Source organism: Zeus faber (genome assembly GCF_960531495.2).
Source record: "Zeus faber genome assembly, chromosome: 3".
Taxonomy (NCBI): domain Eukaryota; kingdom Metazoa; phylum Chordata; class Actinopteri; order Zeiformes; family Zeidae; genus Zeus; species Zeus faber.
The window spans coordinates 23,561,442-23,580,936 of NC_137190.1; the positions used below are offsets into that span (position 1 = coordinate 23,561,442).

The 19,495-nt window shown below is 44.4% G+C and overlaps 1 protein-coding gene across 1 annotated transcript in view; it reads right to left on the minus strand.

Moving 5' to 3' along the window:
- Window positions 1–19,495, minus strand: part of herc1 (HECT and RLD domain containing E3 ubiquitin protein ligase family member 1) — a 93,062-nt gene that overhangs the window by 12,519 nt on the left and 61,048 nt on the right. The window contains exons 48-70 of the mRNA XM_079997737.1: window positions 18,563–18,763; window positions 18,299–18,473; window positions 17,896–18,163; window positions 13,290–13,503; window positions 12,536–12,744; window positions 10,383–10,510; window positions 10,091–10,227; window positions 9,160–9,360; window positions 8,895–9,025; window positions 8,508–8,707; window positions 7,501–7,621; window positions 6,518–6,664; window positions 6,198–6,299; window positions 5,851–6,024; window positions 5,111–5,410; window positions 4,660–4,725; window positions 4,259–4,384; window positions 3,987–4,125; window positions 2,837–3,018; window positions 2,318–2,473; window positions 1,793–1,915; window positions 1,440–1,542; window positions 769–938 (exon numbers count right to left, since the gene is read on the minus strand). Of these exons, the coding sequence (XP_079853863.1) occupies window positions 769–938; window positions 1,440–1,542; window positions 1,793–1,915; window positions 2,318–2,473; window positions 2,837–3,018; window positions 3,987–4,125; window positions 4,259–4,384; window positions 4,660–4,725; window positions 5,111–5,410; window positions 5,851–6,024; window positions 6,198–6,299; window positions 6,518–6,664; window positions 7,501–7,621; window positions 8,508–8,707; window positions 8,895–9,025; window positions 9,160–9,360; window positions 10,091–10,227; window positions 10,383–10,510; window positions 12,536–12,744; window positions 13,290–13,503; window positions 17,896–18,163; window positions 18,299–18,473; window positions 18,563–18,763 (3,773 nt within the window). The remainder of the gene's footprint in view (window positions 1–768; window positions 939–1,439; window positions 1,543–1,792; window positions 1,916–2,317; window positions 2,474–2,836; window positions 3,019–3,986; window positions 4,126–4,258; window positions 4,385–4,659; window positions 4,726–5,110; window positions 5,411–5,850; window positions 6,025–6,197; window positions 6,300–6,517; window positions 6,665–7,500; window positions 7,622–8,507; window positions 8,708–8,894; window positions 9,026–9,159; window positions 9,361–10,090; window positions 10,228–10,382; window positions 10,511–12,535; window positions 12,745–13,289; window positions 13,504–17,895; window positions 18,164–18,298; window positions 18,474–18,562; window positions 18,764–19,495) is intronic.

Here is a 19,495-nt window from a genome sequence, read left to right on the forward strand (position 1 = left end):
GCAACTGATACCAACTGAGATTCCTATCTGCAATTCGCATTCATGGAAATTATTTCACATCCTGCCGACCAGAGAGCCAGCAAGAGGTTTACATTTCAAAAGTAAGTATTCCATTACTTTAACTATCCTTAGAAAAAGAGAGCATCCTGCATTAAGTTATTTAACAATTTAAAATATCACTCGAACAGATCTACCAACATCTACCAGGTAAGAAGCTATATAAATGCGCAGGTACATCGATAGTTTGTTAACGTCAAAACTTAAAAAATCCAAAATTCAGAGAATCTTTCCCGAACAGTAACAATAGGGTTCTCCTCCGTCTTTCTCCACTGCAGTGTGTTTACTAGTGCAACCTACCCACAAGAGAGGGCGGGGCTTCTTTCCATATCGACAAACCTAATCGGTTAGAGGTTAAAGGCCAGCTTTAGATTGTCCAAATTGATTGGCTTTCTGTTGCCACTTGGTTCTATAAATTCACAAATCCTGGGAGGACTTTATCAAGAAAAAGCCTATTTTATTTCGGCATGGAGAAAAAAAAAATTGAGATTATTAGCATTATTGTTTTATCGCCCACCACAAGTTAAAATTGATGAAAAAATGCTCAAATTATTCCATCATTCTGGTATTTGCTCTTTTAGATGACTTTTTCCATTACTGATGTCAATCCACGACAGTTTCATTAACCTTCCTTCTGTGTAATTGACAATATTCATGCATGGGCTGATTGACAACCTTGCAGGGGGTTAGGCCTGTGCTTGTGTGTGTTACCTGTCCTTCAGAGTTGCTTCCCCAGGTGTAGACATCCCCCGTAGAGGAGAGCACCAGTGTGTGCTCGGCCCCCACGGCGATATCCTGGATGAAGATCCCTGACAGAGCGGGCACCTGCTGGGGGCGGTTGTGGTTCCTAGCGCGGCCTTCAGGCAAGCCAATCAGACGGTCTAGGAGTGGGAAATAAACCACAATAAATATATCTGATTGATGTGCCCCGCCAGAAACTATCACAAATGGTAAATGGACTACATCTTACAGTATATAGCGCTTTTTCAGTCTTGCGATCACTCAAAGCGCTTTACAATACACGCCTCACATTCACCCATTCACACATACATTCATACGTCGATGGCAGCGACAACCATGCAAGGTGCACACCAGCTCATCGAGAGCACTTCAGGGTTCAGTGTCTTGCTCAAGGACACTTCGACGCGCTGCCAGGAGGAACAGGGGATCGAACCAGGAACCCTTTGATTACTGGACGACCCGCTCTACCTCCTGTGCCACCGTCGCAAGGGTGAAGCAGTCTGTGGAGTTAATGACCCGCACCTTGAGGCGAGTTCATTCAACGCCTTTCAATCTAAAAGCACAAACAACTTCCTTTGAAGCGGAGTGGTAATCGTCATCAGTTGGAAGAACTCTAAAGTAAAATTTAAATCCGACTGAACCTTGGCCAAAGGTGAAGACGTTGCCATCTTTGGTGAGGGCTACAGAAAACTGAGTGCCGCAGTCCACTTTCTTGATGCTGATTCCACAGAGCACATCCACTTTCTAAAAATGTGAAGATAAAAAAAAAAATAAAATAATACATTAATTGAATGCACTGAAATCACAAGGAATTGTTATTTATTATATAAATCATTGAAATCACAAGGAATTGTGATTTATTATATAACACTCTCTTCAAATTTGGTTTATGTGCAAATATATGTGGGAGATAAATTTGATACAGAAATCAATAGACAAAGAGGAAAAATCTTTGCTTTCTGAATGACCAACAGGGGCTTTCAGTGCTGCATACCTGAGGGGAGGACTTGGCGGTGGAGTTGCCGAGTCCCAGTTTTCCATAGTCTCCATCTCCGAAGGCCCACACAATCATTCCATCTGCGGACACAGCCAGGGTGTGGTTCAGACCACAGGCCACCTTGACGGGAGAGAGACAATACGTTAACACTTTGTCAAGATGAGGACACAAGAAATCACAAATAGTTATTTATTTCATTTTATATAATTAATCCCCGTGGAGAAATTAGTCACCGCATTTAACCCATCCCAGTATCTTACAAATCTAGGAGCAGTGGGCTGCCATGTAGCGCTTCCCTGGAACCAACACCAGATATTGGCAGGAGTGTCTAACCCTAACATGCATGTCTGTGAAGGGCCTTTAGGGAAATCCAAGCACCGGGAGGAACCCCACGTGAAGATGGAAAGTACATGCTACAACACCCAGCCACCAAATTCTTTGCCTTAAGTAAGTTACAGACAGCTTCATGGCAACAGAACCATCAATGATTGGGAGTGGTCTGTGTTTCAGTTGGTTTCCTACCTGTCCAACCTGGTAACCCTCCAGAGAGGTCACCTTCTCTGGGAGCTTCTTGTTGGAGGTGTTGCCAAGGCCCAATCTGCCATAGTCACCATTGCCGAAGGTGAACAGCTTCCCATCAGTGGTCACCACAGCAGAGTGCTTGAATCCACAGGACATCTGCAGGAGCAAACAACAGTTAACAAAACACAACTGGAGTGCTTGTTTTCCTTTGCTACTAGGAGTCTTGGAAAAGAGGTTATATTGGATCACTGTTTCAAAAGCAGAACTCTTTTAAGCACTGTATTACTGATCTACCGTATAATCTATCACACTACACTAAAAGATAACTACTATACATTTCCAGCTGTTTCTGTGAGATGCAGAGTGAGGATTATCATAGGAAGTGAATACACAGGACTCTTTCTTTATTGGTATTAGATCATTTTTTTTCCTTTCATTTGACAATTCCTATAATTTTACTGCAATAAAAAACATCTTTGGTGGCAAGAATCACAACAACAAACTCCGCTGCACACCGACCTGCACCACCTCCTCTCCCTGCAGGGCCTCGATCTGCCTGGGGCGCCGCTGGCGGTCGCTATTCCCGTGGCCCAGCTTCCCGTAGTCGCCGTCCCCCCAGCTGAAGACCTCCCCGCTCTCCGTCAGAGCCATGGAATGGCCATCGCTGCCGCATGACGTCACCAACTGGGTCACCACAAAACCTTTTCGTTGGTGGGGACGAAGAGCAAATATATGCAGGATAACTAGTTAAAGAGAAGCAACTGGAACTGATGGAAGGGCAATTAATTACCAATACACATACTAAAAAATACAATAACAGTAGAATAGAGCTTTTCTACAAACTGCCTTTTTGTGATATACATGTAGAATGCAACAGCTCAACTTTTTTCCAAAGTTTCTAAATTATCACTTTTCATTTTTTTGCATCTGACCAATCACAACAGAGAAAAGTGTAAATAGTAGGATCATAGCATCAGCTTTGATGTTATGGATACAACATGCAGGCTTAAAAATCCAGAACATTCTCACAAACAATTTGACAGGGTTCTTACGAGCATTACAAAATGAAATTAAAGGGCTTTCAAGTACTTTTTCAAGCACAATTTTTTCATATTCAAGGACTTAAGACAAAACAAATATAATCAATTTTCAATGTGATCTTTATTCATTAACATATAATATAATTTCTATCTTCTATAGTCTCATTGTCTATTATTTACATTAGTAGATCTATTATATACAGTATATATATATACAGTATATATATATATATATATATATATATATATATATATATATATATACACAGTATATATATACACAGTATATATACTGTGTGTATGTATATATATATATATGATAGTATATTGTCTCATTTTCATCTACTATAAGTGTCTAATTCCAACCAGGCTGTATTAAATGTACATTTCGCTGGCATCACCTATGCCATAGAAGCGATTCTGGAAATTTATTATTAAGTTACAATTTGAAAAAACAAATTAAAACAAAACATGGAATATCACCGGTTTTCAATTATCGAATTTTTTTCAAGGACTTTTCAAGCACTTCAGAACAAAAGTGGCTATTTTCCATTGTATTCCAGTACCTCAATTACTGAGGATGAAATTCGAGCAAGTCAAGGTAAGAATCCTGATTTGAAGACACTGACCTTGCAGGGCGGAGATGACAGTGAGGATGTGGAGGTCATCAGAGTTGCCCTGGCCCAGTCGCCCGTAGCTTCCCTCTCCGCAGGCCAGCACTGTGCCGTTGGGCTGGATCACAAATGTACAGTTCTGACCGCACACCACCTGCAGGAGAGATGTAGGTTTCTCAGGACATCCTGAGGAGACTCGAGAGGAGCGTTTGTGATCGCGGACCTTTCAAGGCCCAGGCTTGTTTCTATCCTCCTTTAAAAGGAGTGTTAGCACTTAGCACCTTTACCTGTTGGGCCTGGGAGAAGGAGGGTGCAGCCGTTGGCACCAGGACGTTCCTCCCGACCTCTGCCAGCTGGCCGTGCCGCCCGGCGCCCCACAGGTGCATGTCACACTTCCCTCCCAGATGCCAGTCCTGTCAACACACACACAACTATAAGATGGAATTCGTTGACTGAACCGCACATCTCTGTCTACCAAGGGTAAGATTGTCTTTTTTTTTTTATATATATATATATAACCATTAAAAGTACCTGGTAAAAAATAAATAAATAAATAAAGCTCAAAATACTGAATGATATTATGGCTAAAATGTTAGAATTAAATTCTTCTTTCAATCCATCAAACTTTGTGATGGTATATTAGCGTACAGTCCATTACAATCACAAAACAAGGTTTGAAACCAGTTACCTCTGGTCTTGAGGTGGCCCAGGACATGATCTGTTCATCCATACCAGACGCCCATTTACTGTTATCCTGGAGAGACAGAGAGAAATTGTGGTTCATTACAAGTTACTAAGCTGCATAAAATATAAAAACATATTATATCCTACATAAATACCCAAGACTATACAATCATCCATACTCAACTATGACTAGACCTATGCTGCCCATGACAGCATAGTACATGCATAGGCCTTCATAGGTGCTTTCTTGTTGTATGGCCATTCCAGTTGATAATGGCAGTTTTCATTTGATCTGTTTAGTGTTTTTTGTCATTTTTTTACAATAGCATGTTGGACACCAAGCCATCCTAGAAATTGAATGTTCTCTTCACAAGGATATACAGACACACAATGGCTGTAGAACGCCATCTTTTCTAGTTAACAGACGAGTGCCCAGGAAGAAGTCTCCATCTCACCATGAGCAGCGCCATCTCCTCCTTAGGCACCGGCTCCAAGTCGGGCACAGAAAAGGATTCTGGGAAGGTGGCACCACGTGCCAGAGCCTCCGCCGCCTTGACTGTGGTGGAGAAGCAGTCCAGCCAGGCCCACTCGCTGGCGCACCACGAAGCTATGCCCGACTCCGGTGGATTGTGTTGGAGGTGAGGGGGCACAGGGGCACGGCACAGCAGGCTGTCCAGGTGGAGGCCCACAGCCAGTGAGGCCAGGCACTGCATGTAGGGGCTGTGGACCAGCTGCTCCCCGCAGACCACATGGGGCTGGGGGGGGGCAGTGTATCAAATACTTGTTCTCCCCACAGTATGTACAGTTAAAAACATTGACCATGTTTCCCTTTTCTTGATTTCACTCTTATAATATTGAAATATAGATTATAATTAGATAGGATTATTATCAATCACATATAACATGATTATCATTTAGCAAGTCTTCTTAGTCTTGGCAACCAAAAGCTGATGCACAGTTGCCAACTTGGCAAAAGTTAGTGTTGAGCACTGACAGCCTGTGGTGAATAATCCCAAGTCAGCAAAATACATCTGTGTAATTCAGCCTACAAGCAAGACCCTAAATATTTTATTTCCCACCAGTCAGAACAGCAACCCATTGTTTTAACCCTTATCTTTGCAAAAAGAATGGCTTAAAATGTGGTTTTGGCCACAGGAACAGATGCATGCGAGAACTGGGTGAAACATGTCGGTACCTTCTCGTAGGCATACTGCTCCTGCAGCATGACAGGCAGACGCTCCAGGAAGGCCCTCATGCATGGCGCCATGTTGAGCCCAACCACACCCTGCTTCTTCAGGGCAGTGCGGCAGGTGGCCAACACATGGTTGGAGGCCATGAAGTCTGTGGAGCAGTTGACGACCAACACATCCTAAAGAGGGAGACAAACAAATGTACAAAACAGTGACGGAAAGCACCAAGTACCTTCATAAATACTGTTTTTATTACACTGGAAATGATGTATACACTAATTAACCGTGAACTTGGTGGGAACAAGGCATTGTGGGAAATATAGGAGGTTGTGGACAAAGGAGCAGTTCTTACCTTTGACCTGTTGGAGCAGACGGCCACACCGACGTCTGGGATCCAGACGATGTTCTGAATGGCCCCCGATCCAGCGACGACCGTCTGCAGCACTGAGCCGTCCTGTTAGGGACACACACGCACGCACACATACGCACTTAAGTTGAAAATGTATTCAGTGTATACATAAGATAGAGCAGTATTTTCACAGGTAAATACTCTTATCCAAACATCTGTGCAGAGACACGTGTTGTTCTGTGTGTTCCGTGGGTTTACCTTTGTATTCTTACGTGTGTGCGTGTGTTCTTTCTTTGTGTACGTGAAGTGGATTTGTGTTTTACCCGCAGGGACCAGATGTTCATGAGGCCTCCCACCCCTCCAGAGGCCAGTGCCAGGCCGTCGGGACTGAAGGCCACCGTCCTCACCGGGGTGATGTGGCCCTTAAGCTGGAAGACACACAGGGCGCCATGCTCCCACCGGCGAGAGCACTGCACGACAAGACAAAAACCCAAAATGACGCGCGCACACACACACACACACACACACACACACGATAAATAGATGAGGGACATTTGCCAAGAATCCAAAATGCACATTGCACATTGTCTGACGCGAGTCACACGGCAAGCATTCCTCCCAGTGTTTATCCGTGGGTGTCTATGGAGGATAAAATGTTTAAAATTCAAATTAATCCAGCAATAACAAGGTGTTTGCAGGTCTAAGATAGTTACATTTAATATATTTAAAGACCTTTTTAAGACAAATATTAAGAGAATCCAAGCCTGATTTCTAGAAAACATTCATATTTAATTGAATTATTGCATATTGACAAACATATTGAAGGTAAGTACTATATATTTGGTACAGTGAAGAGGTGGGTATTAAGGAGGTGAAGAAGGTTAACTAGATAATTCTTTGAACTGTTATTAGATAAGATAACAAGGTTAGTTATAAGTGAACTTTTGATAATTTAGGCTTAATATCTGTAAAACTGAATTTAAGACATTTTAAGGACCCTGAATAAGATGAGTTCCTGAATCACTTGTTGCAGAATGACTAGTTCCATTTCAGTCCATCCAGCATGGTAATTCATTCCTTTCTTGGACACAGCCATATTTAAGGGAAATGTAGCTGGGTTTAACCTGAGTTAAGGACATAATCTCCCTGTAAGAGGTTGACAAGTTTCTAACAGAGATCGACACGTGGGCGACTATGTACCTTTAGCCAATAGTGAAAAAAATACCAGCAACTGTTTCTTATCTGTATCAAATCACAGGTGGAGTCCAAAAAAGGCAAAAATACTAAATTCGAAGGCAATTTCTACCTTGAATTTAGGTTTTGGTTCACTCTCCCACCAGCCCTCTGATCCAGATGAACTGGAATCTGGGAAGCCAGACGGCTCCTGGGGAACAGTCCAGACTGAGACGAGACCATTCTGGCAGCATCTGAAACATACACAAACCAAAAAAAAAACGTTTTTCTCTTTGAGAGATAACCGAAGGCCACAGAAAAGTACTTGGTTGGAAACGCTACTTTGTTGTGAAGGTCATGTGGGCAATTTTGGGCACTGCTGCCTAAAGCAAGCATGGGTCTGAACGTCTGTTTATTGACACTGCTTTACTCAAGCAAACCCAGGCTCCTCCTGCTAGCATGCTGTAGTGTCCTTGAGCAAGACACTTAACCCCTAATTGCTCCTGATGGCTGCATCCGCCGTGTTTGAATAATTGTAAGTCGCTTTGGATAAAAGCGTCTGCTAAATGTAATGTAATATTTATTCCAGTGAAAAATTGTATTGTGTGAAAATATTGTTTAGCTGATTAATTGCTCCACTCACCAAGAGAGTAGCTTGTTCCTGCAAATGAGCTGAACAATTAATTCAGATACATTTTCAAACGGTTTTAAATGGAGTTTAGTCCAGGGTGTTATGGCAGCAGCCTGAATAATCCAATGGCCCATTTCACAGGGAGACAAACAGATTGCTTTGACCAAGTGGTAATTTGCAGGAAAATTATTTTCTGCAGCACAACGATCTGCTGAAACATTTGCTGGCACAGTGGGGCAGATCAATTGCCATGGAAACAGTGGAGGTGAGAAAGCTTTCCGATAGCATGTGGGCTGTAGGTTGCGGACTTGCTAACCACCCCAGGGTGACAGACACGCAAAATGTGGCACTGACTAGTGTTAATAATTTGACTTTTCTTATTCGCCAAGTATGGAGAGTGTGCTGACGATAAAACCAGTTCCCTGTAAGTCCAGCTTTCTACCGACTGATTGATAAATACATCTACGTCGTCCTTGCTTTGCTGCAGTCTAGTGATACAAGTGACGTACGTGGCCAGCATGCTGAGAGGCTTGGAGCCGTGTCCAGGCAGGCTGCACCAGGCCATGCCGTTGACCACAGAGGGATGGCTGAGGCTCTGCAGGCAGCGCCAGCCAGAGTCCGGGCTAGCCCATAGCTTCACAGTCTCCTCTTTGGCACAGGTCAGCAGGATCTGCCCGCACGGATTCCACTTCATACTGGTAATGGACTCCTAGTCGAAGAAAAGACAGTGGGTTTTGGAACCGTTTTTCATCCTCCCCATCCTACTCACCATTCAATCCAGCGTACTAAGCACGTGGAGGACAGTAAATACACATCTATAGCCAGTTTGCACATAATAAGTTTATCATGTAGAGGTCTGGTAAAGATATTCTCGTAATGTTGTCATGGCACTTTACCTTATGAGCATCAATCACCACGATAGCTGCTTTTTCTAGCGGCTCTTTTGACCCAATCAGCAGTTTGCCGTCTGCGTAGCCCACAGCAAATGGCTTGTCTTCACTGGACCACGCTATGTGCATCACTGCCACTGGGAGACCAGACAAAATCATTAGCATTAAAAAACACTTAAGGCATAACATGTTGTGAAATTATCAATAGTGATCAATAGTGGTCAAAACCCTCACAATAGAAATAGAACCAATGGCACTACAGAATGCATACCGTCTTTCCTGTAACAGTGCTCAAGCTCTGTGCGGCGCATACTGGAGGCATCCAGCACCTCAATGAGCCCCAGGGATCCGTCCATACGTCCCACCAGCAGCAGGTCCTTGGGCTCGCCACACCACAGGGAGACGGCCTCCCCCTCGGGCCAGGCCAGCGCCGACACCCAGTGGGGCTGCATGTCCAAAATGCCCTTACCGCCTGAGAGGACAGCAAATCAATAGATTTACAACGTCAACATCACCTTACAGATGTTCTTATGGGTAAATGATGGGGTAACCCTTATCAGGGTTATAACCACATATCAGGTTATATCATGGAGAGAGTCTCATGGAGACAATACTTTCCAAAATATATTTTAAGAATGCAAAAGTACATAGCGCTATGGTAATTGCTTTGCATGCTTTATTCTGTGCCTTTTAATTCATGGGCAAGGTGCTCGACATGAGTCATGAAGGGCAGTGTTCTTTCCAATCAAAGCTGTTAGTTATAGAAGGTGTCGACAAATGGCCTTGGGGGTAGAAGAACACTTCTTCATTCACCCTCACATGTCAATGACAACGGTAGAAAAATGTGATCATTAAAGCCAACAGAAATTTGGTTGCGGTCTTCCAGTCTGGGGGGGGGGGGCGAATGAAAGCTGCCAAGGACAGATGGCAGAGGCTGCAGGCTCTACAGTGGGAGGCAGGAACTGATGACTGGACCACATCCAACCCTGAGGCCTATTCATTTTTAATGCAGCTAATACACTTTTAATGCTCCCTCATTCATGCACTGTGGTCCACCACCACACCAAACACAACAAACACATTTATTTCCACATATTTCTATCAATAAACAAGTGATTTATAGCTTGTCTTGCACACGCTGAAAGGTTCTCCAAATAACTAAAACGGACCAATCTGGAAACTAAAGGAGGAGGTTTATTTACCATTGACTTGCCAGATGTTAACCATTTTCTCCATGGCGGAGGCCAGGTATTTGCCAGTGAGGCTCCAGGCGAGAGGAGACAGACAGGGGTCACCGGGGGAACCCAAGCAATTCAAGCCCTCCTCCGAAGAACTGTCACTAACCCAAAGGAAGAGCAAAAACAGAGATCAAAAGGCATGGAACGTAATTCAATCACCCATCAATACTAATTATAATCAAAAAGCAGACTGCTAAATGCTGATTTTATAGAAAATGATTGACGCAAGAGTTTGGTTTCTCAAAGTTTCTCTTACGTCTTGTTGAAGATGCAGGTCTGCTGGAGAGTGTACTGGTTCCTGGTTACGTTCCACATCCTGGTCGTCCCATCGCTGCCACTTGTGGCCAACAGGCCTTTTTTAGTGCACCAACCACATGTAATGACCTGAAGAATAAATATAGCACATGAGCTTATCAAATCAAGAACACAGTAATGGTTAGGCTCTTTCCAACTCCCTCTGTCTCCGCAGGGCTGCTCAGAGTTAAAAATGCCCATATGTTGACTGTAACATGCCACCAGATACTCAAGGGCCAACTGATCAATCAAAATGCCCCAGAGGAAGGACTCAAATCTTCTGTCAATATGGCAGCAACAAGGGAAGAGAAGCTACATTTTCTTGGGGCAGAACACTTTCGTATTTAAAAACCATCCAATAGCTCTTGTAGAAGACCCTGTAACAATGCATCATGCAGACCTGCCAACCATGGGAAAATATTTTGAGTACCACAATAGTGTAACAGGGAGTCTTCGTGGCGTTTGAGTTACTGCAGCTAAATGACTCCATCAGTTATTCACACCGTAGTCTTCTCATAACGAGGATAATCATATTGTATGCGAGCTACTACGGCTGACTATATATCGTAATTTATCTCATTTGAATATATCCCTTGAAATACATCATCTAGTGAAGTTACCGAACATGTTTGCCGACTAGAGATGCACTGATTAAAATTTTCTTGGTCGATTCCTGTTTCCGATTTTTTTTAAGTCAGACCTGCATTTTCAGATTTCTGATCTGCTTTACATCAATGACAAATACATTGCATGATCTGTCACGCTCATGTGATAAGACAGCTGCACATATGGACTACCGCTGCAATATTCAGTTACCACATTAGTGATATTGCTGATTTTGACAGTGTGTTTATTATTGTTCATTATTTATTATGGAACAAAAAAAGAACATAAAACTGTCACAGAGTTCCAATAAAATAGAATATAACATGGAATGGTCACTGAGTCTAGTAAAAAACTTCTAGTAAAATAGAACATGGGACTGTAACTAAGTTTTAGTATAATGCAACCTGTAACTCCCACGGAGTCTTAGTAGGATACATCATATAGCTATCCTGGAAATGTCTAGTTCAAACTTCAAATTAAAGTCTCTTTCACTTTAAGTGCAAATATACATTTAGATTATATTTATATGGTACTTGCCCTTCCAAATTAAATTGCAATTATTACAAAAAGGAAAAAAAGAAAATAACTGGCAGACTCTTCGGTCATTTAGTTCACTGAAAGTCCTCCTTCCCTCACCGTGAATTAAACCAACTGAATCAAATCCAAAGACTCGTTTTACTGAGTGACTCGTCAAGAGCCGAGTCTCAAAAAAAAGAGTCAAACCATACATCACGATCGGACCTCCGCTGTGACAGCGATTCTCATCGCATTTTCTTTCTTTCGCTCTTTTATGAGCGTCAACTACGCAACTAAATTACATTCTGTAGTATCGGGTTTGAGTATTGCAGCATTTTTACCAGTACAGTACATGAGCAGTATCAGGCATGTAAATTAGACTGGCACAGAATTGGAAAATATATCTGACACCGGTCATCGGTAATGGCCGATCAAGCTCAAAACCGGCCAATTCCAGTCACCAGCCGAATGATTGGTGCATCTCATGTTTTATATGTAAACATTGCCTGATTATTACTACACCACTTCCCATTTGACCTCAGCTAGGCAGTGTCGGAGGATAATAAAGTACCGCTGCGCTGCGTAACAGTGGATGTTGACTGAGTGAGAGGAGAGGGAGGGGAGGGCTCACAGAACCACAGGTCGTAGCCTCTGGCGACGGATGTCATTTAAATACTGAATACATGTACGGTAGTGGTTTGTATTGATTGATTCTTTGTTTTCCATAATTAGATTACAATTATATATATATATATATACAGTATATATATAACAAAAATTGTTGTTGTTGCATCATTTCAGCTGGCATTTCGTACCTGCGTATTTTGACTAAGACTTGTGTAGCTGGTACACAAAATGCGTGCAGGTTGGCAGGTCTGCATCATGTATTCGAGACACATTTTGTAATAATTTGCCAAAACGCCGCAAGAATGCAGCATTATTACATAATGTGTTGTAACACACCCCATTCACAGTTTCCACACAGTCCCCTACCCGGCTCTGGTGGGCTTCCAGCTTGATGAAGGTGCATTTACGCAGGTCCCCCGCCATGTCGGCGAAGGTCTGCGGCCGGCTATGGTTGTTGTCACGGTCGTGAGCCGCCAACGTACGCACCAGCTGCTGGGCAGCCCACTGGCGGTGCTGCGAAGAGAGCCTGGACGACAGGCAGCAGGCCGTCAGAGCGTTGGCCAGTTCCAGAGGTCCTACAGCGGAGGGGTTGTGGGAAGGATGGGCATACAAATGCGCAATTAGACCTGCTCGACACAAAACAAAAAGTGACAAGGGCGCTCGGTGAGTGACGAGAAAAAACAAAAACAAACAATAAAAAAAGGACACGCAAGAGAATGGCAAAAAAAGGGTGAATGGTGACGTGAAGTAAAAACAATGACAAAATAGCTTTAGCTTGCATAAGAGCCAGGCAGAGATATATGAGATATTTTAACAAAGCACAGAGGAACTACATTCACATTTTTTAATAAGTAACATTAAGACCAATGATTATAATAACCGAAACAGACTAAAAACACATACCAACCAACATTAACCAAATGTAGATTAGTTGGATGTTTCAAACCAGTAGAAACTTAAATCTACACTTACTTTGAATACCAATATACAGAATACAACCAAAAACTATTATTGACTAATCAGAAAATAAAATGCTGAAATCAATGACAAATCAAACCAACAAAACCAAAGGAGCCCGACACCGATCCTATGTTTATCAACTCCTTTAGACCCCACAAACCTCTCTTCTCCAAGTCATTCTTGTCATAAGCGGGCCTCAGTCTGGCTCCTTTGTCTGCCAGCAGGGCCACCAGCGCCTGGGTGACCACAAAGTTAGGAGAGGTGACCAGCTTGTTTTCCTCTGCCACGCCACGCAGGAAGCTAGGGAGGAACTTCCTCTGGATGGGGTCGTCCACAGTGGTAAGGTTCATGCCCGTAGCAGCAGAGATCAAGTTCTAGCAGGGCAGACAACAGACTCTGATCAGAAACTGACAGACAACTGCTGGTTGAGAATTACATCTAAAATGATTTTTTAACTACTCCTACTACTACTTAGGAGACCTGGCCAATACGTTTAAATGCAGTAACGCTGTTGAGACTTCAAGAGGTTCTAGGAGATCCCAACCAAAATGAATAATAGTTAAACTTCACCATTATTTCATTTGTAAGACATTAGTACAGTTGAAGAATGTACAATAATGACTGAATGAATGTTATAATACGTTTTCCTGTTATGTCCCCAATTATGGTAAAGACAGGTATGTCGCAGACACAAAATCCTATTAAATGAGGTATGTGGCCTAATCCATATCTAATTGAGGATGCGTGATATAAAAAAGGTTATGAGTCATTATATTAAGTAATTCAATAACTTACACAAAGAACTGTACATAAGGCGCTTTTTAAAACCTCAAATAATTTTATGACCATTCTGTTTCGTTTTTCAATTTTGGTTCTGTAAACTCAGGACACTCATGTACATTCCGCCTTTATAAGCATGAGATCATCTGATCCTGGAATTGATCTCAAAGTGTTGATGAGTATTTAAGTAGCAGTTTTCACCAATGTGGTCAGAGTACAAGGAATTTAGGCCACCGTGGTGACTGGTAGGGCTGCGATTAAAACAAAAAACATACAATTTACAACACTGGTTTTACCAATGAAGTACGAGAATTATTACTATCAACCTCAAATCAATTCAGAGATTTAAACTAGAATAGAATAATAAAATAGAAATGTCCCAGTATTACTTCATTTATAACTCAAGTTCTTACTATGCCTTAATCTGTCTCCAGACAGCTCTACTGAATAAAGCAGAAAGTGCTTTTTATACAACCAAGTCTCAAATTGGCCCTGGCAGGCTGTGATTGGGCCACTCAAGCACCCATCATAAGGCCCGCCCCCCAGTATATGTACTGGGTCGCAGCATGTCATACTCCCTTTGACATATTATTCAGCTCTTGAGCAAGCTGATCAGTGGGTCCACTGGTAAGAACTCTCGTTCTTCATTTGTAAAACTAGGATTTTAGCACGACCCAAAAGTTTTAATTTATTTAGAACTCAAGTTCTTACTATGCCATATTGTTTACCCACAACCCTCCCTGACTGCGAGGTCAGAACCAATGTTTCCTATGCAAGCCCTCAAAGGCAGAGACATATAACCCAGGGTCCGGGTAGCACTTTCTAAGGACCAACTGGCAGATGTGACCTCAAACCACAATCCCAGCGTATAAGAACCCATCCATAAGGTGCAGAGGTAAATTATATTACCACTCCACCAGACCCACTGCAATGCTCATGGGTATGGATTCCGCATACAGCTGAGCATATATCACCTGACCATAACCCCTCTCAACCACATAGTGTAACTCTGTACACAGGTTAACACTTGGCAGTTGTCATTATCATGTCGAGACTGTAGAATCTGGTGAACGTGTGTGGGGTAGCCCAGGAAGCAGCAGCACACACCTCCTCTACCTAAACCCCTCGTAACAACGCCCACGAGGTAGCCACACCCCTAGTTGAATGCGCTTTAAGACCATGCACAGAGTATGCAGACTCTCCTCCTCCTCTGACCGAAAGGGAGGAGGAGAAAACAAAGAGAGATCAATTATGGTTGATTCGAATCCCGCTTTTATGTTCTTGGGCTAAAAAGCTGGATTGGGTTTTACCATAACCATCCGATTGTCTGTGGAGAACACCAAGCAGGACTGGTGGACAGACAGTGCGGCCAGGTTTCCCACACGTTTTACCGAGACAAGCGCTAGAAGCAGTGCTGACTTCAACGACACAAAATGTAACCCAACCTCGTGGAGGGGTTCTAATGCGGGTCTTGTTAAGGCATTCAACACCAAAACTAGATCCCATTTAAGAGTCAGCGACCACGTACAAGGGCATAACCTGCAGGTGCCTTGCATGAACCTGGATGCCAAAATGTGACTGCCAGGTGGCTTGCTCCACTCCATTATGACAGGGCGATATAGCGGCCATGTACACCTTGAGAGTGGAAGGCGCCAAGCCTCTTTCAAGAAACTGAGTATGACCCCAATATTACAACGTAGCGTGGGTCATCTCCACACACCACACGCCAGCGCTCAAAGGCTAGCTATTTGTATGTGTAAAGCGCTCTCATTGATGGGGCTCCAGCGCTCTGAATTATTTCCACCACCACAATGAGTAAACCTTTGCTTCAAAGCTGGTCCCCATCAGGGGCCAGGCAACCAGTTTCCACTTGTGGGTAGAGGAATGGAAGATTTCCCCCGCTGCCTGCGTCAGGAGGTCAGAACAAAAAGGGGCTAACCACGGTGTACCCGCGATGAGGGACCTCAGGTCCGTGAAGCAAGTCTGTGTCGGCTACCAAGTGGCCACCAGATCCAGTTCCACTCTGTCCTCCCTTACCTTGTCCAGCACCTGCTGCAATAGTGTGAGGGGAGGGAATGCATAGAGATGAGCAAGAGGCCAGCGGTAAGCCAGGGCATCATGGCCCAATGGGGGGGGTCGTCGTTCCGAATAGAGTACCATAGAGGACAATGAGTACCTCGTGAAGGGAACAGTTCTACCTGCATGCAGCACTTAGCCCTTTCAAATCATCCTTTCTACCCAGAGAGAGACTATGCATGCTCGTCTCCATACACTCACACAAGCGAGGAGGTATGCTCTGCTTTCTGTTAGCGATGGCACCAGGGTGGACTTGCCCACAAATTGAGCTTCCGGCCACATTTTCTGGGCAGGGAGGTTCACACCCGTGTTCATATGCTTGATGACATGTTCCGGCCTCACCTAAGGCCTGGGGCTAATGTTTTAATTTCAGGCCATGACGGTCATGTCTCTGAGTGGACAGGGGGCCTCTGGGAAAACACACTGGAGGGAGGGAGTCAGAAAAAAAAGACTGTGTGTGTCTTTTGTGTACATTAATTGCACAGCTTTCGCTGGCACGGGACCTGGTACAGCAGAATGTCTTTTTAGTGCTAAAACTCAAGGTCGAGCGGTCGGTCCTGCAACAAAAATACCCTCTACATAGCATGTCTGGTCCTCCGTGCCTTTCTGCCTCTAACCGCCGAAGCGGTGGGGGGCAGAAAGGAAGGGCCGGTCTGCTCTGTTCACACTTGGGGGCCGCCTGGTTCCTGTCTGCTCCCGCGATGAACGGGTTCTCTGTCGGGGCTCGCGGGTGATGGTGTCCACAATGGGCAAGAATAGCCCCGACACTTTCAACAGAGCGTCCAGGATCCAATTTTCTCCTTCTCCAAGATCTGTGACAGGTTTAGCCATAGATGGAGCTGCGTCACCATCGAAACCCCATCACACGCCCTGTGTTTTGCACTGCACCCGCGGCCATCTTGAGGCAGATGTTGGTGACTTCTGCCTCCTACTGAGACCTACGTGGAACTCTGTTGGAGCCTGGCCTGGTGGGCTTGCAGCAGGCAGACATTATTGAGCGGTGCTGCCGCCTGCCCTGCGGTCTTGTAGGACTTTACAGCCAGCGTAGCTGTCAGCCTACTTGCATTGGACAGTAGCTCGGGCTTTTCTGTGGTTTGGGAGGGGCACAGGTGGGCCACTACTGATTCCTCCCCATTGGGCTGAGTGGAGGTCCCACCACTCCTGGTGCACGGCATCGTGATCCACCTGGCACGGATGCTGAGGGAGATCAAGAGAGGCGGGGCAGCATGGCCCCGAAACAAGGAGTGGAGCTGAAGATGACTCGTGCAGTCGATGCAGAAGAACGGGTCGAGAGCGCAACTTTCATGTGTGAATGGTCAAGACAGCGGACATACAAAGGGTGAGTATCCCTGCAGATCATGCATGTGCTGTAGCCTGCACATGTCTTCAGCTCCGCAGCAGACATAATTCTTCTTTTTGTTCTTCCTAGAGAGGGCTTGCATCCACAGCGGAGAGCTGAATAGCAAAAGAAGAAGTATGACAAGTGGTGATCCAGTATATATAATGTGGCCAACAACAGCCTGTCAGGGACAAGTTCAGACTGGTTTGTTAAAAGGGGTTTTCAGTTTTATTCAACTGGCTGGAGACAGCTTAGAGCATAATAAGAACTCAAGTTTGAAATGAAGTAAAACCAGAACATTTCTATTCAATTCTTTTATTCTAGATTAAGTCTCTGAATTTATTTGAAAATTGTAACATTGTTACTTTGTCTGGAAGTTATGTAGCTATTTTCAACTTATATTACATACCACAAAGGTTGTAAATCAATTTAAATATTCATTTCTGTATGAGACTAAATTTGTTCTGTGAAATATTTTTGATATGCACGTCAGATGGTATACAGAAAAGTTACCAATTCTCCATATGTAAAAATTGTCAATTGTTTTGGAATGGAATGGGGACTGGTCTACCTGGGTGCAGAGCTGCACCAGCAGCTTGGCAGCATTGGAACTGTTGGAGGCCAGGCAGCCTACCGCCGTGCTGAGGTAGGCCAGACAGGAGATGGGTTTGCTGGCCTTGGTGGTACTGCGGGGCCTCTCGGCAGGGCCAGAGCATGCACTAGGACTGGTGGAGAGGCCGGCACGCCCTGCCGCGGCGAGACACATCAGCCGCACCAGAGTACGGATATCAGTTAAGCCGAGGGACTCCAGGCCTGCTGCTAAACTGCAGCTAGAACCACTGTGGGAAGGGTGGGGGTCAAACAAGAGGAAAAAAAGGAAGAGGGAGTCAAATTAAGGGAAATGTGACAAACAATATACAGTATATTATAGATACTTGGGTTTTTGGCCTACGGTATGTTTTGCTGATGGCTACCTGACAGAGAGAAGAGAGAGGGCCCTCATGACCATGGTCCGGGCCAGTAGAACCTGGGCTGCAGCCGTCACCCTGCGGAGGGCCATGACCCGGTCGTGAGGGTTCTGAAGGGCCGCTGCCTGCTCCCCCAGCGTCACCCTGCCGGAAGAACTCTTATCTACTGAACCTTGGCATCCTAAAGAAACAGAAAAGCAAATCCAATGCATTTATATTAACATACCACTTAATGAAATAGTCAGAAATCAACCAACCCTGCCCCCTCACCAATCTGCAACAAGGTCTCCTCCATGCTGTTGGTGGCTGTCACCATGGCGACTGAGGCTCCCAGTGGGTCGCTGTCAGGGAACTGGACTGCCTCGGGAACGACCCTCCGCTCACTGAGCCCCAGTGGGCCGGCCAGCATCTCAAACTCTTCCTCTCCCGTCAGCTTCTCATCCTCATCGACATCTAGCATGTCCCAGTCCTCTGCCAAAGTGAAGACACACAGCGTTGAATTAAAAAAGCAGCAACTTTCTCATTTGATAAAATCACCAACTGGATAATTGGACTATTCTTATTCTTATTCCTATTGCGGGCTGGACCCCTAATAATAATAACTATTGTCTGAACATCTGATTTTTATTATTATTTTTCTCCTTGGCATTTTTCAGGCTAAAAGTGTCTGGAACAGGGCAACCGCTGGCACTACGGACTCATAGCTCTCCTCTAACGAGGTGTTGTTAGAACCCGGACGTCACAGACATCGTGGTTCAAGTTTCGTCCATATCGATCTTCAATCGAAGCAGGAATTATTGAAAAACTGACCGGAAGTAGCCAAATGTTTGTGCATTGCCCATACGCCAAGGTTCTAGAACTTCCAGTCAGGTGGTGAAGCGAGATGGGTTTCTGGAGTAAGACACTTTGTCACATCATCATCCAATTTGCTTTATATGTTCAGGTTGTGGCAACGAAAGAACACCCCGTACGAGATAGGTGGTGTAGACCCCATCTCTCTGTAGTGGTTACAAACTGCACACGTGTGTATCGCCTTACCTGCCGGGTCTCGGCGGGGCGTTTGATATTTTCGTGTTCGTTTTATTTTGGTCCCAAAAGTTTAAAGAGTTGATGAAACGTCTCTGAGAGACATGCAGTGTGTCAGTTTGAAAGGAACTGTGTTGTTGGGAACTTCCACACAGAGTGTTTCCTTCCACAGAGACA